This window comes from Silene latifolia, chromosome 10, assembly GCF_048544455.1.
Source record: "Silene latifolia isolate original U9 population chromosome 10, ASM4854445v1, whole genome shotgun sequence".
Classification (NCBI taxonomy): domain Eukaryota; kingdom Viridiplantae; phylum Streptophyta; class Magnoliopsida; order Caryophyllales; family Caryophyllaceae; genus Silene; species Silene latifolia.
The window spans coordinates 155,990,082-156,012,334 of NC_133535.1; the positions used below are offsets into that span (position 1 = coordinate 155,990,082).

The 22,253-nt window shown below is 42.2% G+C and overlaps 2 protein-coding genes across 2 annotated transcripts; both read right to left on the minus strand.

Moving 5' to 3' along the window:
- Window positions 1-5,718: 5,718 nt before the first annotated feature.
- On the minus strand, window positions 5,719-6,306 carry LOC141608707 (uncharacterized). Its single transcript, XM_074428052.1, has one exon. The coding sequence runs from the start codon at window positions 6,304-6,306 to the stop codon at window positions 5,719-5,721; it is 588 nt and encodes a 195-aa protein (XP_074284153.1).
- Window positions 6,307-6,957: 651 nt separating this feature from the next.
- LOC141608708 (uncharacterized) lies at window positions 6,958-20,521 on the minus strand. Its single transcript, XM_074428053.1, has 5 exons — window positions 19,973-20,521; window positions 19,268-19,822; window positions 8,921-9,188; window positions 8,520-8,837; window positions 6,958-7,661 (listed from the first exon to the last, which is right to left on the minus strand). Exons 1-5 carry the CDS (start codon window positions 20,519-20,521, stop codon window positions 6,958-6,960), a joined length of 2,394 nt encoding a protein of 797 aa, XP_074284154.1.
- Between the last annotated feature and the right edge of the window lie 1,732 nt (window positions 20,522-22,253).

A 22,253-nucleotide genomic window follows, 5' to 3' on the forward strand; every position in this document is an offset into this window, starting at 1 on the left:
TTAAATCTCGTTGATCGCATGCTCGGATTCATCAAAATATTCTTTTTAGCGCTAGGCGGTTCGACCTCATGTGGATGTAATAGGCCTGAGATTATTATCTGCATGCATCCGGCAACATGGAGACCAAAATTTTACCATAAACCTCGACTTTCTTTCAAATGACAAATAAGCACACTTTTAACAATGACAAATTACAAATAAATTAAATATTACGATAAATTATATTAGCATATAATAGTATCATTAGCCCCAATAAACTTCAGTGATATTAAAATTTGTAGAAGCGAAAGACGTATACAATTGGTATGATAATAATATAGAAGTAAGTTAAAGCCAAAAAATTACTCTCTTTCTCTCAATGAAATGTTTAATTTACATGTGCTTTGTGCACAAAGATAAGGTAAAAAAAGGAGAATTATTACTTTTATTGTTCATTAAAAATTTATAGAGTAGAGTGTAGAACGTACTAAAACAGCAACGTAAACTGTTGAGTGAAACACCAAAAAAAAAATACTCGTATATACTATTAACCTAAAAAGAGAGACAATCAATTTAGACTACGAAAATAACATGAAGAATCATATAAATGGCAGTACTCCGTATGAATAATTATGAGATCACTTATCTAGGATTATAAGGATAATGACTTGCAATAAATACAATACGAAGGTTTTGCCTATGAGTGACCATCCTGCAAAACCAAAGCAAAGCAAACAGGTTATTACTGTACTAATTACTTATTAGAGAGAGAAATAAAAAAATAAAAAAATATCAATTATCAAAATAGAGTCATGAAGTACTTTTGTTGGAATTATCGAATTTTTTTGGGGTTAAAGAAACATTATATACTAATGTAGCCATGTAGGAGTATTGGTAATAAGTCTTGCTTGTGACGGGTCGGATCTTGCGACGGGTATTATGTGAGTGGAAATGGGTAGAGGGGACAAGGTGGGCACCCACCCCATGTGCTTTGTCTCTCACCTTTATGGGTATTATGTGAGTGAATATGGTACCCGTCTCTTATTTGCGACGGATACCTCCGTCGCAAATAAGAATTTGCGATTGGTATAATGCTAGGATTGTTGCATTGTATTATCAATTAGGATTGTTGCACTGTATTCTCAATCAGATCAAATTGTTCTTATGGTAGAAGTATTCAATATGGTTACTTATAATCATGTTGTGATAAAATTTGTTCTGCTTTCATATATAATATAATAATTAATTTACAACTTGATTATTATCTCAAATGAAAATATTATCTCTAAATAAAAAAATAGTTTAGGTAGTTTCGAAAACTTGGGGTCTCTGTAATCGCTCGAAAAAAGCTTCTTTTAATAATATAGATAGATAGATATTGATTGATTGATTGATTGGATATTGTAAAACAATAATGACGTTGATTTATCTTTGTTTATGTACTTTAAATTAGGAACGGAGTTAGAACTAAAATTTTGGGGAAGCAAATTTTCTCATGTTGTTTTATATTTATGTTCAAGTCTCAATGTCGCGTATATAAGAATTTTTTAAGAGCAAAAGTCGATAATCAGAAGTTTAAAGTCTCAATGTCTCGATGTTTGTATTATAATTAAATACGAGTACAAAAATAACAGAAATGTTTGTATGTTCCATAGCTCCTTGGTGAAGTTGCAATTCAATTTTAACTCGACTTTTGTTGTCCTATGTCGCCGCTGAATGGTGTACCGATTTATCTGAAAGACCCATTTGTGAAACCCAATATAGTAATTCATCCCTGAGTAATTGCGAAGTATTCGTTAGTGATGTTTGATTGATTGATAACGTCCTCGACTCTTGAGTTCCAAATTCAGCAGATTCCATTACATATCATGTAGACCAACCTTAGGTGGTGCTATGACTACTGTAAAAGCTTTACGAGACTCAAGAGCCTGTCTTTAATGTTTTCAAGGAATCGGAAATAAACATGTCTCCAAGATATCTTTATAACTAAAGTACCACAAATTCCCCAAAACCCAATGATAAATCTAAGGGACACACTTATGTAAAGTCCAATGAAAAAATCGAAGTCGTCATCCTTGCCTTTAACACTAGTATTATCGTTGTTGGGTACATTCGAGGGCTTTTGATTGTTCGAACAACTTGGAAGTGGCGCGCCACAAAGTCTCGGGTTTTCTACATACAATGACGACTTCGATTTTTTCCTTGGAGTAACAAAGTCAGGGGGAGTAACGAACCCATAATGAACAAAGTCGATGATGACCAAAATACTAATGCAAATGAAGTAGTCAGTGAAGAGCAAGGAGTGGTTAATGAGACGGGGAATACGGAACAAGAACAACTTGGTCGAGGGCAAGACAAAAGTTTGAACCATCATCGAAAAGCGATTACATATGTAAGTCCACAAGAATTATTAAACCCAGTCCTATAGCTCACAACGTCCAGTCGAAGTCAAAACGGACAGGTACCCGCTATCCTTTGGTTAATTACGTTATTACCAAAAAAAATTTCCAATTCTCACAGGACATACTTGCCGTCAATTGACGAAATTCGAGGGCCAACTCATTAAAATGAGGCAGCAAAGAGTTTAAAATGGCGAGAGGCCATGAGAAAGGAAATAGATGCACTTGAAGCAATGGGACTTGGAAAATCGTTTCATTGCCGCAAGGAAAAAGACCAATTGGATGCAAATGGATCTACAAAGTGAAGTACAAGGCTAACGGTAGTGTAAAAGGTATAAAGCACGACTTGCGGCACAAGGGTTCACGCAAATTGAAGTAGTGGACTATCATGAGACGTATGCACCAGTAGCGAAAATGACGAGTGTGCGATGCATACTAGCCGTGGCAATAGCGAAAGGATGGCTAATTGAACAATTAGATGTGAACAATGCATTCTTACATGGAGATTTAGATGAAGAGGTCTATATGAAATGAAAGTACCGCTGGGATTCGAACTGAACGGAGAAAATAAAGTATGCAAATTACTAAAGTCAATATATGGTTTAAAGCAAGCTTCCTGGAATTGGTTTGTAAAATTGACACTATCTTTAAAAGGTACGGTTGAAGGGGTTTCACTCACCCCATGTGAGAGGGTGACGTCCTTTTATTTTCCTTTCTGAAACGGGGACGTCGAACGACAAAAGGTGACTTGTTAAGATCAAAAAGGATTTTGGACGTGATTCTCAAGTCGTGGACTTATAGTTATGAACTTATGAGAAATGCTTATGGAATCCACCAATGTTTACGTTTTTATTTTTAGTTAGGAGTACACAGAAATCTTTCGTGTTAATTATTTTTAAAATTTTTTGTAATAAATATTTAAATTAAAGCTAGCTAACAAATCGTTAAGGCAAAAGGAGTAGTTGATTTTATTTTATTTTGACAGCGGTAAAGAAAGTTCTTATATAGATGACATTTGATTCATATGGTCAAATGCACTTATTTTAGTAAAACCGTAAATTAATACAACAAAGTAATTACAATGGGTCACAAAAGTGTGTTGATGGCGTACGGATGACTGAACACAAAGATCAACTTCAACATCCTCAACATTCTTGAAGGGATGAACAGAGCTAGCCAGATGATCGAACAAATCTCAGCAGAAATTCAAAAAAACGATTACGTTCGTTAAATGTATTGATATTTCAGGTAACGAGTTGAGGGGGGAAATTCCGTATGGAATATCAATTCTTAATGGACTCGAATCCTTACGGCTTTAGAGCTTCTTGATATGTCAAACAACTATTTTACTGGAGAAATACCTACAAGTCTTGCTAAGGTGACTACTCTCAAAATCATGAATGTGTCTGGCGCCGTTGCCGGGGAGTACGGCTTGATATTAATCGTTTTTGTTCTAGTTTAGACTAAGTCCTTTGTTACTAATCCTTTCTTTCAAGTGCTTAGGTCTTTTGCATGAGTAGGCGACGAAGACGAGGTCAACCGATATATCAACTTGACCGCGAAATTGAAGCCACGGCAAGAAGACTTAATTCTCTAGCATCATTACAATATTAAGAGCAACATTTAAGCTTTTTTTTTTTTTTTTTTTTTTTTTTTTTTTGTATTTGCATGGATGTGCAGCTAGTCGTCTTACTTCTAAACTTTGTAGCCAACCGAATCTTGTTTAGGCAATTTTTTGGCTGCATATACTTGTTCGTTCGACGTTGCTTGGAGCCATCTTCGAACCTTTGACGCTTGCGGCGATCTTTTGAATCTGGTCGGAGTAAGATGAATAACTTCTCTTTTGATATTTTTTTTTTTGATCAGTTGATGCTTGCATTATTTCCTGAAAATCCGAACCTGTTTCCGATGAATGCTAGCCTCAATTTCGAGCAGAGTTCAACATGAACTGACTCGAATAACTTCATGGATAATCCAACCAAAATTGCATCGTGATTACCTTCACCTTTGACTTGTATATTTGGCTCTATTAAGGGATAAAGAAAAGCAAATTGGTGGAATGGCAGGATGCTCTTTGTTCGACGTAATGCCAAATTGCCAACGTACACTATATTTTCTTATGAGCTTATACACATAATGTAATGCTATGCGTATAAATTGACCCTTTTTTTTTGTAGATAATGCGTTGATATTGGGTCAAGTCTTATGGAGCGTGCTAATCGACCGACATGGATTTACTTCGGTAGGATCGTTTTGACTTTCCCTGGAGCTACTACGCAATGTACCCTATTCATCGACCGCTTGAAGATGTGGAAATCACTCCGGTTGGATCATTTCGATTCTCCTTTGGAGTTATCATGCAATGTACCCGATCCGTCGACCGCTTGAAGATGTGGAAATTACTCCGGTCGGATCATTTCGATTCTCCTTTGGAGTTATCATGCAATGTACCCGATTCGTCGACCGCTTGAAGATGTGGAAATTACTCCGGTCGGATCATTTCGATTCTCCCTTGGAGTTATCATGCAATGTACCCGATCCGTCGACCGCATGATGATTTGAAGCTATTCCGGATCATATAATATACCGACTCGTCGACATGAAGAAACTATGAGCTAATCCGAGATGGGTCATTTTGGTTTCTCTTTAGAGTTACCGTGCAATGAACCTAGCTTGTCGACTACAGGAGGTGTAAGAGACAAGAGACTGCGAGCTACTCCGAGTCATGCAATGTATTGACTCGTCGACAGAAGAAAGACGGCGAGCTACTCTCCTAGGAGATGTCATGCAGTATACCTGACTTGTCGACTCCAAGAGGATTTCTCTGAAGCACAAAATTGCACTTAACAGGATCAAGACAACATGGTTTAAAGAGACATGATTTTTATTTGGAGGTGTGGCTGCGCTCGAGCTACATGTTCACTCAAGCTGCCTACGTACCTGCAAAGCACGAAGTGTACTTCACAAGATCAAGCCAACGTAGTTCGAAGATGGATGAGGTTTGTTTGAAGGTGTGGCTGCACTTGAACAAAGTGTTTGCTCAAGCTGCCTACGTACTCACAAAGTTGACCAGGGTGACAACTTGCAAGATCAAGCCAACGTAGTTCATAAAGAAGGATGATGTTTGTTTGGAAGTGTGGCTGCACTTGAGCTACGTGCTCACCCAAGCTGCCTACGTACCTGTAAAGCACGAAGTACCTTACAAGATCAAGCCGACGTAGTTCATAAGGACGGAAGGATTTTTTTTTTTTTTTTTTTTTTTGGTATGCAGTTTAACCTCTTGCTTAGGAGCTTTGGTGTGCAGTTTAAGCTCTTGCTTAGGAGCCTTCATTGTTGAGCCTCAAGAATAGTAGCGCTTTAAGAATTTTCCGTTGATTGGACCGACACACACACCGTCTTCATCAACAATCTTATAAGCACCATTTGTGTAGACCTCCTGTACCACGTATGGACCATCCCACTTAGAGGTGAATTTACCAACTGGCTTGTGAGAGGTGATGATTGGCCTTCGTACTTCAAGGACGAGGTCTCCTACTTGGAAAGAACGAGGGCGCACCTTTTTGTTGAATGCGCGTGACAACCTTGCTTGATAACATTGGAGCTTTTGTTGAGCCTCTAGTCTCTTTTCATCGAGAGCTTCCAACTCTGCTAATCGCAACTTGTCATTTTCATCATCTGTGAGTCCCTCCTGAATAGCAATGCGTAAGGAAGGTATCTGCAACTCCAAAGGCAGCACGGCCTCAACTCCATACACCAATGCATACGGGGTTGCTTGAGTAGGTGTTTTGTATGTGGTACGGTATGCCCATAACGCCTCACCAATTCTTTCATGCCAATCTCGCTTTGACTTTGCTACTACTTTTCTCAACAAGTTGCAAAGAGTTTTATTAAAGGCTTCAGCCAAACCATTTGCAAAGGCATTGTACATGGATGACTTGTATTGTTTGAACTTGAATTTTTCTCCCAGACTTGTCATCAGATGGTTGAAAAATTGTTTCCCATTGTCAGTTGTGATACGTTGAGGTACACCATATCTGTAGATGATTTGGGTTCTAATGAAGTCGACAACATTTTCTTTCTTCACTTCCCGTAGTGTGATGGCTTCTGCCCATTTTGAGAAGTAGTCAGTGGCAGCGAGGATATACTCATGTCCATTTGAGGCCTTTGGAGTAAGAGGTCCCACAACATCAAGTCCCCAAGCTTCAAAGGGCCATGAAGAAACAGTAGGATGCAATGGCTCCGGCGGTTGGTGTATGAAGTTTGTGTAGAACTGACAGGGTTCACATTTTTTCGCAAAGTCCATACAATCTTGCACCATGGTTGGCCAGTAATACCCCATTCTCTTTACACGATTATGAAGTTTAGGCCCAGATTGATGAGCACCACAAATGCCAGAATGAGCTTCATGAATTGCTTCAGTAGCTTCGTCCTTGCTTAGACACCTCAACCATTGGCCTGAGAAAGAACGTCTGTAGAGTGTCCTTTTATAGTGAATGAACTTTGGAGCACGTCGACGTATTTCTACCTTGTGTCTGGGATCATCGGGTATTTTTTGATGGTCCAAAAAATCAATGATAGGTTAACGCCAGTCATCTTCATCAATTGTGTAGACGCATATCATGTTGGTTGTATCTACATTTTCCTCTCCTTCGAGCAATGATACTACCCAACGATTGCAGACTGGGACTTGCATAGACTCTTCTGCCCCCAGTGCCAAAGTGACTGCAAGATTAGCGAGCGCGTCAGCCAACTTATTGGCACTCCTTGGCACATGACCAACATGGATGTCCTCAAGTTGATTCAACAGTTGTAATGCCCGTTGATGGTAGGGAATCAAGTCTTCCTTTTTTACTTCATATTCACCAAGGACTTGGTTGACCACCAGCTTCGAGTCGCCGTAGATGTCCATGTCTCTAACACCTATTTCGATCGCCATTTGGAGGCCGAGTATAAGAGCTTGGTATTCTGCCATATTATTTGAGCACAACTGAGTGAGCGTAAAGGAGTATGGCATGAGATGATTTTGTGGAGTTACGAATACAACTCCGGCTCCGGCTCCGTCCTTCCTTGCAGCACCGTCAAAGTACATTTGCCATGGAGGTAGGATGTCCACATAGAAAATTTCTTCTCCTGGGAGGTCATCTGAAATTTCCCACTCTGCTGGCACTGGATGATCAGCAAAGAAGTCGGCGATAGCTTGACCTTTGACAGCCTTTTGAGGCACGAACACCAAGTCATACTGCTTAAGTAACATTGCCCATTTCGCAAGTCTTCCAGACAAGACTGGTCTTGAGAGTATGTACTTGATTGGATCAGCTTTTGAGACCACGTGTATGGTATGCGCCTGCATGTAGTGCCTCAACTTCTGGATGGCGAACACCAAAGCAAGACATATCTTCTCTATGGGCAAGTAATTCAACTCAGCTCCAACCAAGGTACGACTCAAATAATAGAGTGCTCTCTCCTTACGGTCTTCAATTTCTTGAGCACACATTGCCCCCAGTGAGCGTTCTTGTTCTGCGATGTAGAGGACAAGTGGCTTTCCAGGAATTGGTGCCCCCAGCACGGGTGCACTGGCCAAGTACTTCTTGATGTTATCAAAAGCATTTTTGCATTTTTCATCCCATTGGAATGGAGCATCCTTTTTCATGAGATGGCTAAATGGTTGGCAACGTCCTGCTAGGTTAGATATGAACCTTCGAATGTATGCCAAACGTACTTGCAATCCGCGCAACTCTTTTAACGTCTTTGGTTCCGGCATTTCGTTGATGGCTTTGATTTTTGTTTGGTCAATTTCAATGCCTCTATGCCTAACCACAAACCCCAAGAACTTCCCAGATGTGACACCGAACGCACACTTGAGTGGATTCATCTTGAGTTGACATTTTCTAAGTCTTTCAAAGACGGTTCGAAGGTCTTTGATATGGTCTTCTCTTTTCTTTGATTTGACAACCACGTCATCAACATAACACTCTATTATTTTATGCAGCATATCATCAAAGATCTTTTGCATTGCGCGTTGGTACGTAGCACCAGCGTTCTTTAATCCAAACGGCATGACCGTGTAGCAGAAGATCCCTTTTGGGGTTCGAAAACCTGTTGCTTCCTGATCTTCAGGTGCCATATGTATTTGATTGTAACCAGCAGTACAATCCATGAATGAGAGGGCTTCATGACCAGTGGTTGCGTCAATCATCAACTCTGTGACTGGCAAAGGAAAGTCATCCTTCGGGCATGCATCATTAAGGTCTCTGAAGTCGACACATATGCGCAATTGTCCGTTCTTCTTTCTGACTGGGACAATGTTTGCTATCCAGGTAGAATATTTTACTTCTCGAATGAAACCTGCTTCAATGAGTTTGTTGACTTCCTTTTCAATTTCAGGTACAAGCTCCGGCCTGAAACGACGCTGAGGTTGCTTTTTGGGACTGGTGCCTTTCTTGATTGCTAGACGATGAACTGCAATTTTTGGGTTGAGTCCAGGCATCTCCTTATAGCTCCAAGCGAAGACATCCTTGTACTCGACCAACAACTTGTAGTACTCCTCTTCTTCTTCCTTAGTCGTGAGAGAGCACCGACATAAATGGGCCGAGGATCTTCAATAGTTCCCAAGTTGAGTTCCTTGAGTTCATCTACAGTCGATTGCCCCCCGTCTTCAAGTGTTTCAGGGGCTTCATCCGCCTCAACTTCTTCGTTCTCATCAGGTATCTCTTCTACTGTGATGTGATATGACGACGTTGTAATTTCTAAGTCACTTGATTTCTTTGTATCACAGGGACGTGAAGATGAAGGCACAAGCTCTTCGGCATTCTTTTGTTGGCCAGTAAGAACTAGTACGCGTGTAATACCCGCCCTTTTAGGGACCCTTTGACCAGCGTTGACTGCCCTTGGGAGCGGGAGTAACCTTAGGGAAGTATGCCAAACCATCTTGGGGTGCGTTGTAAGAGTGGTACTCGATAGAGTAGAGGCTACTCGATCGAGTAGTTAGGGTACTCGATCGAGTAGGGGGCCACTCCATCGAGTAGGTTGGGTACTCGATCGAGTGCCCGGTTTACAGCGAGGGTTTTATATCGCGTTTTGTTAAATCCGCAAATCACTTCCGCCACTTTCCTCCTACCCTTCAGTCGCCTCTTTCCCTTCCCTTCACCTCAAAACCTCCATGGAAGCCTTTGTGAAGATCCTTGTGCTTTAGGAGAGCTCTCTTGAGTCGGGTAGCGGTCTTTTTTGCCTTGTCTCTCCCTATAGGTATGTCACAATCATCATCCGTGCCTTTGTCTCTATAGCTAGGGTTTGTTTGTTAGTGATAGATGTTTGTATGTTGGTAATAGGCTTTGCTTGGTCGCTGGATGTGTTATCTGTCAGCGTGGATTGGTTGCGGTTGCATAAAGGTAGGTTCGCCTACTCAGTTTCTGTAGACGGTCTAGTGTGTCGGTCGTGGTGGTAATATTGCAGTTGTTTGATATAGTGTTTTGTATGTGTTGTGATTGTGGTTGCGGTTGCTGTTGATGGTTCTCGAGATGCGTTCTCGGCTGAGTGGGGTCACTTGCGGGAGTGACTTCACGCCCTAGTTTCGCCCTTCGTGGAACCCGCCACGAAAGGGGATGTGCACATTAATGGGACAGGGTTGTCGCTCGTTTGATGAGCGGGGCTTAGGTGGGAACGGCTGCGGTCCCCATCGCGGGGCCCCAGTCCAGTGGACGATCGATGTGCGAGTTTGGTTGGATTGTTGTGATTGCGATTGGAACTAGTGTCATTGTTTGTATTGTTGTTTGTAGTTGTCTTGTCTTGTCTCGATCGACCTTGTGTGGTTGTTTGTTTGTTATGTGTCCGCCGTGATCCCTTATGGTGAGCGGTCGGTCTTAGCAGTGTTGATGTTGTGGATAGGCTGGAGTCCGGCGGGGATGAGTCTTCACGAGTTATGATGGTCATAGCGAGTAGTCCTTGAGTTGTACCTTTGTATTGTATTTTGATTTAAATCACTTGTAACACAACTTAATAGTTCTTTTATTGACGTTTGATAATTACTGATATAGGACCCTTTTACACCATTTTTCCCTTCTATTTCCATGCTTTCCGACTTCATTTGAGTCGGTTTTATATGTTCTCGCTTGAAATTCGTGTCCCAATCCCCATGCCTATGATATTGTACCTCCCTTGCAGGAATTGAGGCGAGAATGGAGGAATTGAAGCTAGAAGAAGAGCCCAATCAACTAAGCATGGAAGAAGGAGAAAATGAAGCTGAGGAGTATTCCCGTAGGTAGGCGGCAAATCGGCCACCGGTGGGAACGCAAAATGTATACAATCCAAGGCGAAAATCAACCAAAGGGAATTCCCGGTGGTGGCAAGAGCAGGCCAGCCGGGCCGGGAGAACAATGAGCTGAAGAAACAAAGAATTTGGAAGAAAACTTACAGGAAACTCCCGGCCGGTCAAATGACCGGCGGCCGGCTAGCCGGCTGGGAGTCCCTCCAAAGGCAAAAAGTCAAGCTTCAAAGTCAAGCTGCCCCAGCCGGTCAGTGACCGGCGGCCGGTCGACCGGCCGTGCACACCTGATGACTTCAAAAAGTGTTCAAAACTTCCAGGATCTCCCCGGTCAAATGACCGTGGCGGATGACCGGCCGGGAGTGCAATCGCGTGTTTCAAAGCCCATTTCCAATTTCAGTCCTAATCCTTGTATAACCTATATATACCCCCTCTTAAACCCTTTTGTACACACAACCCTAGATCCAGAAATTTACCCTTTCAAGCTTTAAACTTTCTTAATCTCCTTGTTAATCTTTCTTTAATTAGAGAAGTTCTTCAATCAATTAGTGATTGAATTTGGGTTTGTAAGAAGATTGAAGGATTTCCTTCTTTATTATTTCTATCCAAATTCCTCTTTCACTATTTTGTTGGTATTATTTCTCTCCCTTTTCATTTGTTTACATTTTGTTCATCTTTGATGTTTGTTTGATTGTTTATGTTAAAATTGTTGTTGTTGTTTGTTTGTTGTTGTTAATTTCATCATTGCTTCTCTTATCATTGTTCATCTTTCCTTTGTTCCTCTTTCTTTTGTTCATCATTGGGTAGTTGTCCTCAAAGACTTAATCTTTGAGTTGATTTGATTAAAGATTGTGTCTTTAGGTTTAAATCTCTCTCATTATTAGATTAAATCATTTTTCCTTCCACCCATTGTTAGTTGTTGCATGTTTAGTAGTGAATTTCATCTTCTCACCATGTTTGTGACCAAAGTTTCCATCTTTGTTGTTTATTTTGCAATTAGAGCCATGATTAGTGAGTAGTCTTCCACTAAGGCTCGGTTTGACCCGACATGAGTAATTTCACTAATTGAATTTCATAAAGGCTAATTATTTGGGGAAATTGGTGAGGGTAGTTTAGGGGATTGACTTGGTTTATGGGTTGACTTTTGGGTAGTGTCGACTTACGACCCTTGACCACCAACGAGAGTTGGTTAGGTTGTGATTTGGATACCCGAGACTTGACCCTATTGTTGACCTCGGTTGAGACCGAAAGGGAGAACCGGGGTAGAACACCTCTAAACTAGCGTTTGAAATCGACCCTCGAGAGAGGGAGTGGGATGACCCGGGAATTGATTGGGCTTAATGACCTTAGCAAATATTGGACTACCTTGGGAAAATGCATGTTCTTTGGGTAGTCGGGTATTGGGTTAGGGATTCCGACCTTCGAACCCGAGAGGGGGGTTGGTGGGTAGTGCTAGTGTCCTATTTCGAACCCGAGAGGGGGGTCTTAGGCGAATTAGAGCCGTCACCTCCTCACCTAACTACCTTTTTTATTAGCCTAGAAATTTAGCCATGTGGAATTGCGAATTGATTGGGAAGAACCGAGTCTTAGGCCTTTAATTTATTTGAATTACACCTTATCCTTCGTGTTTGCTTAATTTCCTTGCTTTTATTAAGTTTGCATTTCGTTTTGTTCTAGGTAGCATTAGTATAACAACCATCAATCTTTATTTTCGACTTAGCTAAACGATCGGATTAGAACAATTAGTAATCTTTTCAAACTCCTTGTGGGATCGACCCTTAATAGTGTACAACGATAGAATCGTGCACTTGCGAGGTATAGCTTGATACCATCAATTACTTTCCTCGGGCAACCGAGATGGTAATGCCCTTATATGCTAAGGAAGGCCTAGTTAAGGCTCCTCTGGATATGGGGGTGTTACAAAGTGGTATCAGAGCGACGATTTTGGAACCTGTAAACAAATGAACACAATGAATGTAGAGAGTCTAATAAAATGAACCTGGTGTATGTGTAATGGGAGCCCCGGCTGATGCTAGATTTTGGGTGAGTAGGCGCCCTCATTTCAAAATCTTGGCCCATGACACTTAAGCCAGTCACACGGGATGGGAATGTGGAGTCCGTGTCTCTATGTGTTCTAGGTATGTTAATTGTGCCGGAGCTACCTCCGGTTAAGTTTTGTTAGAATTAATAGCGGTGTGATAGTAATGTTTGGATCGAGTATGGTAATTGTCGATGAGGTTATGGAGTTCTTTGAATGATTAGTGAGTTTATATGATAGCTATGTGATGCGTGACGAAATTTCTCGTCATGGAGATGCGTGAAAGTGTGAAATTGAATGTGTAATATGAATAGTGAACACGTGAGTAGTTGCCATAGAATTTATGATGACGGGAGTTGTACGTGAGATTATAGATCCTACCGCGATGACTATAATGATAATTATAGTGTAGGTGAGTAATGACCCGAATCAAGTATGTGATAATGTGTATATGCTTCGCTATTTAGTTGGAATTTTCCGCTGCGTAATATTTGATTTAAGTAAGATAACTTGTTTACGATAGAATGTGAAACATGGTAGATTAATTTGTGTTGAAAAGTATGCATTTATGTAATACGTGAAAGAATGAACTAATATTAATTTAAATGTTTCAATTTGGTAGTAATATATATAAAGTAAGCTTGAATGTAATACGATGACGTGATTATGTTTATGGAAGATTCGGTGGCAGTAAAACGGTAGGGTAATGGGTGTAGGGTATGTGGAATAAGCTCCATCTGTTTGACGATATGATAGGCTTTGTTAATAATAGTAATGCGTGAATGAACTTGATAATGAGTGCGAATTCGAACTTAGTTGGAATCGACACGCGGTGTTGTTTTTGCAGGAATCTTCAAGTTATTTCGTACTTTTGATCGAGCACTTAGCTATACTTGACCGAGTGCGAGTGCTTACTTGACCGAGTAGACCTCACTCGATCCATTAGGAAGCCATGATATCGGAATGTGGGAAAATTTCCGCAGTTACTCGATGATTCAGCTCCTACTCGATCGAGTAGGGTGGTACTCGATCGAGTACCCAAGGCACTCGATCGAGTAGGTTACTGTGCAGTAATTCCTACGGGTTTTCTTAAAACCCTCCATCTTTCTATTTCTTCTTCTTATTTCTCTATTTTTCGACACACCCACACTTAATCTCTCAATTCCTTACTTCTCCTCTCAAATCCTCTCTTTCTCTTGGGTTAGTAGTGATTCTTGGGGTTGATTTTCTTGTTTAATTCGTTTCTTTACCTTACTAATCAATCAAGGTATGTTATCCTTCTTAATTTATGTGATTTGTTACTTTGAATGTGTTAGAATGATGAGATAATCTGAAATTTTCGATTCACATGATGTAATAGTTGCTTTAGATAGTTGAAATATGATTCACATGCCTCTTTTCCATGTTTGTTGGTGACTAATTACTGTAGATTAGATTAGAAATTGCACAAGATGAACCCGAAATTTCTAGGGTTTACAAATTTGAAATTGATTTTTGATTGTTTTACATTGATTAGATGATGGAATTAAGTACTATACATTGTTTATATCATGTAGAAGAATGAATTTTGATGATTTTACCCTTGGAAAGTTGCCTTAAAACTCCGTCTTAAAAGTGCCTTATGGGAAATTCGTGACTTAGAATTGGAAAATTGATGTTGTAATTGACAATATAAGCATGAATTGAACTTCAATATGATAATAGAAACAATGATTGATGAATACATGCCACAATTTTCACAGCTGTAAAGACCGTCTGAAAATTTTAATTGAGTTGTTTTACATAATAGTGAAGGGTGATATTGATTTGTCATAAATTATTCATTCTCTTGAATTAGTAACATGTAATTAGCAATGTACTAGAACAACCCTTAGAAGCATGATAGGGTATTCAAATTCGCTGAGCATATGCGGCCATCATGATAATCACTTTCACCACTATGGCTTATGAGTAGTAATAATATGAACTTGTATGTTGAAATCGTAGAAACTGCTAATGAGCATGTATACTTATCTTCATACTCAAAGTAACAACGTGAAATATGTGCTTCATATGCTGAGAATTGTTGGTAAATTGGTGTGTACCTAGCTGAGCATCTAAGTTTGGTGGCATGATTTATGTGCTTCAAATATGGAACTGGTTGATGAATTAGTAAACTTACTAAGTATATAGAACCCAAATTACATGAAGTATATGCTTGCATGTTTATGTAAATTGTTTGAACATATGTCTAAAGCAGATGCCGAGACTAAACCTTGGAACCCGTCAGAGTAAACGGGGAAGGGTTGATCCACTTGAGAGGGGGGAGGCTAGTGGACCGGTAGTACCCGCAGTTTCTGAGTACCCTTCTGTTGTTTTTGTTGACTTTAAGCAAAGGGAGCGTTTTGTAGCTTTACAAAAACGCAAGATGAGACCCACAAAGTGTATAGACACCGGTGTGTTAGAAGAGTTGGAAATAGAGACGGATGTCCGTCATATATTCGAGACCTTGGGTTTTACTGGTTTGTATAGGCTGAGGAAGCATACTTACCCTTTTCTTACCTTGGAGTTCTGAGCTCTTTTAACTATGACCCAAAGGTCGATGTTGAGTTTAGATTGATGAATACCGTTTTACTGTTGACTATGGACCTGTTTGCCTCTCACCTTGGGTTGGCCAAGCCTCCTAAGGACTCCATCACTGACATTCCAGCTGAGTGCGGCGTCTGCCGCCTAATGCCTTGCTTGACTGGGAAGCAGGCTCCCACCTCGAGTAACATGCTGATTAATGATGTTCAGCATATTACCTTGAGGATCTTTCTCCGTTCTCTCTCGAACATCCTCTATGACCGGAAGGATATTAGTAAGTTGAACAACCATGAGGTCTTGCTTTTGATGTTGTACCTCAACCCGGAGCGGGCCAAGAAGGTGGTCTTTAACGCCCCTTCTATAGTCTGTGCTGCTCTCGCCTTGATGGCTTCTTCCTCTTCCCGGTACCTGAGTTGTGGTGCCATTGCCACTCGGTTAGCTGAAAAGCTAACCTCCTTTGAGGCTTCTTCGGCATATGTGCCTCTAGCTACTCTAGTGCCTACGATGGATCGTGAATATTATCTCGACCTGAAATGGTTGAGGACCTTGGCTGACGGTAGCCTAGCATGGAGGGTGTATGGCATGAGTTGGATGAAGGTTCCAGCTCCTGAGCACCTCCCACCCACGGAGCCCTTGGAGCCGACGGTAGTGACGGTGGACTCTGATGACGAGGAGGAGGAGGATGATGACGGACCTCGCCAGCTGCAGACCTATCTCATTGATGGCACCATCCTTGAGGAGATGCCGGAGCCGACGAAGGGCGAGAATGCGGGAGTTCAGGCGGCAGAGAGGCCAAGAGTGGTGAGGGGACCCCGTCGAGTGAGAGAAAGGGCCTCGGAGCCTAGGCCACAGCCAGTAGCACCGCAGCAGCAGCAGCCTTTCCCATGCTACCCTTACCTCGACACCCCGGAGACGCGATCCAGTTACCTGGTGGAGAGAGTGTCATCTACCTTGACACTTCGGAACATACACGAGATGGCGTACACCCAGGGGATAGGGACCGAGGGACCGCATCCAGTTTGGTGGAGTGGAGTAGGGAGCTACTCGGGGGTTTTCCATGCCTACGGGGTGGATCAGTCGACGTGGGGGGCACCTCAGTCCTTCCCTTACGGTGGCTTGACCCCATGGTATGTGGGCCCAGGAGCAGGAGCAGGGGTGGATGCGGGGATCGGGTCGGCGGAGGAGTACTTCGGTGGTGGTGATGATGAGGTGATGTTCGAGCAGCAGCAGCAGCAGGAGGAGTGATACTCCTCGTTCTTATCTTTGTTGATAGTGGTTGATGTTAGATGGTGATATTGTTGTTAGACTTTGGTAGCTATTTCCTTTTATTATTGAAACTTAATTGGATTTGTATGATTGGCCATAAGGCCGGAATTGCTAGTCTAACCTTTTGCAGGACGATTGAGAGTCGGGGCATCATCACCGACTCAATTTATGTGATAGTCATGTTGTTATATGTTGGTTTACGACAAGTTGTGTAAAGAACTTGACCTGCAGGTACTCGACAGAGTACCCCGCACTCTATCGAGTAGCTGCAGGAAAGGAAGTAAGGAAACATTCTGATCTCGGGCTACTCGATCGAGTATCCAACACACTCGATCGAGTAGCATGGTACTCGATCGAGTACCGATACTTACTCGATCGAGTGTCACTGTTACAGGGGGTTTTTGAAAATTAAAAATGTTCAATTGTTTTATAACGGCACGTTTAATGTTTAATGTGGTTATTAGTGCGTAGTAACACCTTCGAACTGTTAAATTCATACGGTGGAAGTCGTGCTTAAAGTTTACAAGCGTATTTGTCACAATTAGTAAGGCGGTAATAAGTTCTTGTTACTTTAATACTGCATACGCCTCCTTATGATCTATTTGTCGCCGTTGTAACTTCGCCTATGCTTGTGTATACCATATTATCGTGCCCTCTGAAAGACAGCTAACTAGTCCGGTGGTTAGTGTATAATTGCCAATTTAACGAGTGCGTGCTTAACGAGTAATGTCCGCAATAGATAACGTGTTTAACCCATGTCATGAATCAAATAATAAGTAAAATGCGTGGTAATTTGGGTGGTGAACTTCGGGGACGAAGTTCCTTTTTAGAGGGGAAGAGTAATGTCGCGAAATAAAAAGGTTGTTTTCGAATAGTGTTTTGCTTGTTTATAATATTGTTGGTGGTTGTTTATAAGGTGGTTGGTGTCATGTGTTAAAAAAAAAAAAAAAAAAAAAAAAATTGTTGTTGAATTATAACGACTTATTTTCTTTGGTTCCTTAAAGTGAGTGTGATTGTATCTGAATCATGTTGCCAAGTAACATGGTGGCATTAGTTGTACCACATGAAAGTTGATATGAGACATGTTCTAGATGGATGGTTGGACAGTAATTAGTGTATGTTGGAAGTTCGTGAGCGGCGATTCGCACTGCGCGTCGGATGTTTTAGGTATATAAAATAACGGTTGACTGTGATAAAGCTTGCATGATAGTGACAAGAGTCGATAGGTTTATTTGTGGACGGTGATGATGATGACATGGGGGGGGGGGGAATGGTGTTTACAAGGGGTGATGACCTGATCGGGAAGATTGGTGAGATGGGGTTGGTTCCGTGCCATGAGCGGGAGAGGTGAGTTGAACTTCGGGGACAAAGTTCTTTTTAAGGGGGGAAGACTGTAATACCCGCCCTTTTAGGGACCCTTTGACCAGCGTTGACTGCCCTTGGGAGCGGGAGTAACCTTAGGGAAGTATGCCAAACCATCTTGGGGTGCGTTGTAAGAGTGGTACTCGATAGAGTAGAGGCTACTCGATCGAGTAGTTAGGGTACTCGATCGAGTAGGGGGCCACTCGATCGAGTAGGTTGGGTACTCGATCGAGTGCCCGGTTTACAGCGAGGGTTTTATATCGCGTTTTGTTAAATCCGAAAATCACTTCCGCCACTTTCCTCCTACCCTTCAGTCGCCTCTTTCCCTTCCCTTCACCTCAAAACCTCCATGGAAGCCTTTGTGAAGATCCTTGTGCTTTAGGAGAGCTCTCTTGAGTCGGGTAGCGGTCTTTTTTGCCTTGTCTCTCCCTATAGGTATGTCACAATCATCATCCGTGCCTTTGTCTCTATAGCTAGGGTTTGTTTGTTAGTGATAGATGTTTGTATGTTGGTAATAGGCTTTGCTTGGTCGCTGGATGTGTTATCTGTCAGCGTGGATTGGTTGCGGTTGCATAAAGGTAGGTTCGCCTACTCAGTTTCTGTAGACGGTCTAGTGTGTCGGTCGTGGTGGTAATATTGCAGTTGTTTGATATAGTGTTTTGTATGTGTTGTGATTGTGGTTGCGGTTGCTGTTGATGGTTCTCGAGATGCGTTCTCGGCTGAGTGGGGTCACTTGCGGGAGTGACTTCACGCCCTAGTTTCGCCCTTCGTGGAACCCGCCACGAAAGGGGATGTGCACATTAATGGGACAGGGTTGTCGCTCGTTTGATGAGCGGGGCTTAGGTGGGAACGGCTGCGGTCCCCCACTGGCAGGACTGGTCCAGTGGACAGTCAGTGGCAGGTTTGGTTGGATTGTTGTGATTGCAGTTGGAACTAGTGTCATTGTTTGTATTGTTGTTTGTAGTTGTCTTGTCTTGTCTCAGTACTGACCTTGTGTGGTTGTTTGTTTGTTATGTGTCTGCCGTGATCCCTTATGGTGAGCAGTCGGTCTTAGCAGGTGTTGATGTTGTGGATAGCTGGAGTCCAGGCAGGGATGAGTCTTCACGAGTTATGATGGTCATAGCGAGTAGTCCTTGAGTTGTACCTTTGTATTGTATTTTGATTTAAATCACTTGTAACACAACTTAATAGTTCTTTTATTGACGTTTGATAATTACTTTCCTCGGGCAACCGAGATGGTAATGCCCTTATATGCTAAGGAAGGCCTAGTTAAGGCTCCTCTGGATATGGGGGTGTTACAACGCGCCTCCTTGCTTTGAGTGGCTCATGTTGGATGATATCCACTACTTGCATACGCTTCATGCGAGATGGTATTGCGCTTCTCAAGTCATCGCTTACTCTTACTTCTTCTTCATTTTGTGTTACAGAAGTTGGGAGAGGACGACCCTTGCCACTATTCTTCTTGGGAGCCCCTAGTCGACTGAAGACTGTTTTTGATGGACCGCCCAAGCGTTCGTGTATTGCGCCCTTCTTATTTATGCGCAACGAAGGTATTGACACTTTGACTTTACTTTCTCTTTGATTGCCAAGCCTAGCAAATACAGAAATGTGTTTGGTTGAAGCATTTGGTCTCCCTAACCTTGTAAATATAGAAGGACGACACTTCTCTGCAGGTGGACTTATTCGATCGAAAACTGAAGATGGATGCATGTTTTCCTCTCCTTCTTCATTTTCTTCGACCTCTTCTACTGTGATGTGCTGAGAAGATGCAGTAGCCCCTTTTCTACGAGCACCAATCTTCACAGGCGCAAGAGACTCATATCCGAGCCCGGACCTGGTCACCATGTAGCTCCCATCTTGTTTGAATACTTCATGTTGCGCTTTGTTAAGACCGTACGGCTCAGCTTCTATAACTTTGCCAAGAGGAGTTGGATTTGTAAAGTCATATCCAGCCTTCGCCAGTAGCTTGTAAGCATTGGAATCAAATATCCCCTTGTTTTCTTCACTTGATGATTGACTGGATGAACAGACAAAACCATTCGGAGGAGGTCTCACAATCTTCGTTTGAGATGAACTTGGTAGAGGTGTAACGACTTTGGCTACCCATTCCTGCTTGAACACCAGACTTGACTTTTTATCCTTAGGCCCTGTCTTTGGTCTTAGACACTCTGCAAAAGGACTCTCCCCATCTTTGCGGCGAGACTTCGGGATGTAGCGTAGTACTGGTGGTGTAGTTTTCTTCGGCGTCTCTTGCTTCTTGGATGATGCCACAGGAGTAGCTGTTTTGCTGGCCTTGCCTACATCTTTCTTAACATCATTTTCTTTAGCAGGACTTGCAGCTTCATCCTCTTTGATGATGTTCTTTTCCCGCTTACCTCCTTTTCCTGTTGAAGAGATGGTGGTTGGCATGAACTCACCGGAAGTACCATTCTCTTCAAAGAATTTTGCGTCGTGAAAGAAAGAGTCGACCTTAGAGAAGGGTTTGGCGTCTCCGTCTATCTTCCTTTCACCACCACGATAATATTTCAAGCATTGATGGAGGGTTGAGGCGACAACTCCGTTTTCGTGCTTCCAAGGTCGTCCCAGCAATAGTTTGAACGATGTCTTGCCATCCATGACATGGAACAACGTGTCGGAAGAAAGATCACCCATGGTAAGGTTTATGCGGATCATGCCAATCTGCGCTCCCATTCAAGTTGAAACCATGAATCATTGTTCGACTCTTTGGAGAGTTCATCCATCGTGATCCCCAATTCATTCATAGTGGCTTTTGGCATGAGATTGACTCCCGAGCCTCCATCTATTAAGATGCGCTTGACCTTTTGCCCCGGATGTACCGGACACATAAAGTGGCCTGTTGTGAGGTTTGGATCCAAGAAGTAAATCCTCATCCTGAAAAACTCAAGGTGCGTTGCGGAGACACATCCAGTTGATTGCTCAAGAGGCTCAATTTTTTCTTTCATCTTGCCCGCATACAACTCGGGCTTCTCAAGTCCTTGAATTATCAGCTGACGCTTCTCTTTAGGTAGATGAAAGATTTGCTTCCATCCCATGTTTGTAGGAAGGGCGTGAAGAGCGACCACTATTTCGTTCTCCTTTTTCGAATGCAACTGTTGAGAGGCAATCTTTATCATCATCGGGCCTCCTTCCTTTATATTCTTTTTATCATCACCACCTTCCGTAGCTGAGACGGTGCACACGGTAACCTTGTTTAAGAAGTCTTGTGGGAAAAATTCTTTTAAGGTGACGGGACTCGGTGGTTCTTGCTCAAGTATATCGATAGGCAAGACATGTGGTTTGACCACTGTTTTGGACTTTCTCTTTCCCTTCGTCTTGCGAGATTTCGTCCTTTTTTATTGTTTTCTTCGACGATGAACAGGTTGCGCTGTCTGTCTTGTTTGTTTCTTTGACTTCTTGCGCGTAACCAAAGTCCAACCTTCATCGTCATCTTCATGCTTCTTTTCCTCATTCTTATCCTGAGGAGGTAGTCTTTCTTCCAATGGCATTGGAGGTAGTGACGACAACGACCCTTGGATCCGTAATGCCACAAGCTCAAAACTCCCGAACTGCAACATATACACACATTGTCCTTGTCGTATAATTGGCTCATCGAGTTGCTCCAAGACTACGATAGTTTGATTTGTGGTTCTTTGTGTCATCCAAGTCAAGAATGATCTTCCTTCCTTGGAGAGAGCGCATGATTTTCTCCTTGAGTGTTATACACTTTTCAATAGGATGACTCACCAGACTGTGATAACGACATGTAATTGGGATCGTTTGTCTTGTTTGCTTGCTCGGGCGCCGACTCACGGCAATTGTATAACCTTCTTTTCTAAGAGGTCATCAAGCATTCCGGACAAGTCGAAATGGGAATGGGTATTTCTTTGCCTGCAACTCTTTCAATGTAGGCTTGTCTCGTTGGTAGTTGTAAGAGAATGACTCTTTCTTCTTTTCATACTTAGGCTTTGACGATATTTTCACGGGTGTGCACTCTTTGGGTTTCGACGACCATTGTTTCCTTTGTCGACGATTTGGAGTTCTTATCCGTTTTCTTGAACTCCTTCTTTTCACTTGGCACCTTAGAAGAACTTGGTCGAGCACTACCATGTTCTTTGATTGTGATCTCCATGTCATGGGCGCGGGTAGCCGGTCTTGGAAGCTCTTTGGCATGATCCCTTTCGGGATGTAAAGAATGTCCCATTTCATCCCGTTGACGCACATTTCAATCTGCGACGCTTCACTTAAGCGATCCTTGCATTCCGGACTCAACGCACGCCACCTGTTGATGTAATCGGCACAGGCTCATCTTGCCATTGAGTTGTCTTTGTCAATTCGCTCATCCGACGACACGTCTGGTGTTGTAGAATCTGTTGAGGAATTCATC

Coding starts and splice junctions, on each gene's coding strand:
- LOC141608708 (XM_074428053.1), bottom strand. CDS start 20,521: ATGGGTGATCTTTCTTCCGACACGTTGTTCCATGTCATGGATGGCAAG. Junction 19,823..19,972: donor TGGTGTTCAAGCAGGAATGG/GTAGCCAAAGTC, acceptor CTACTGGCGAAG/GCTGGATATGACTTTACAAA. Junction 8,838..8,920: donor ACTAAGGAAGAAGAAGAGGA/GTACTACAAGTT, acceptor CAAAAATTGCAG/TTCATCGTCTAGCAATCAAG.
- LOC141608707 (XM_074428052.1), bottom strand. CDS start 6,306: ATGTACAATGCCTTTGCAAATGGTTTGGCTGAAGCCTTTAATAAAACT.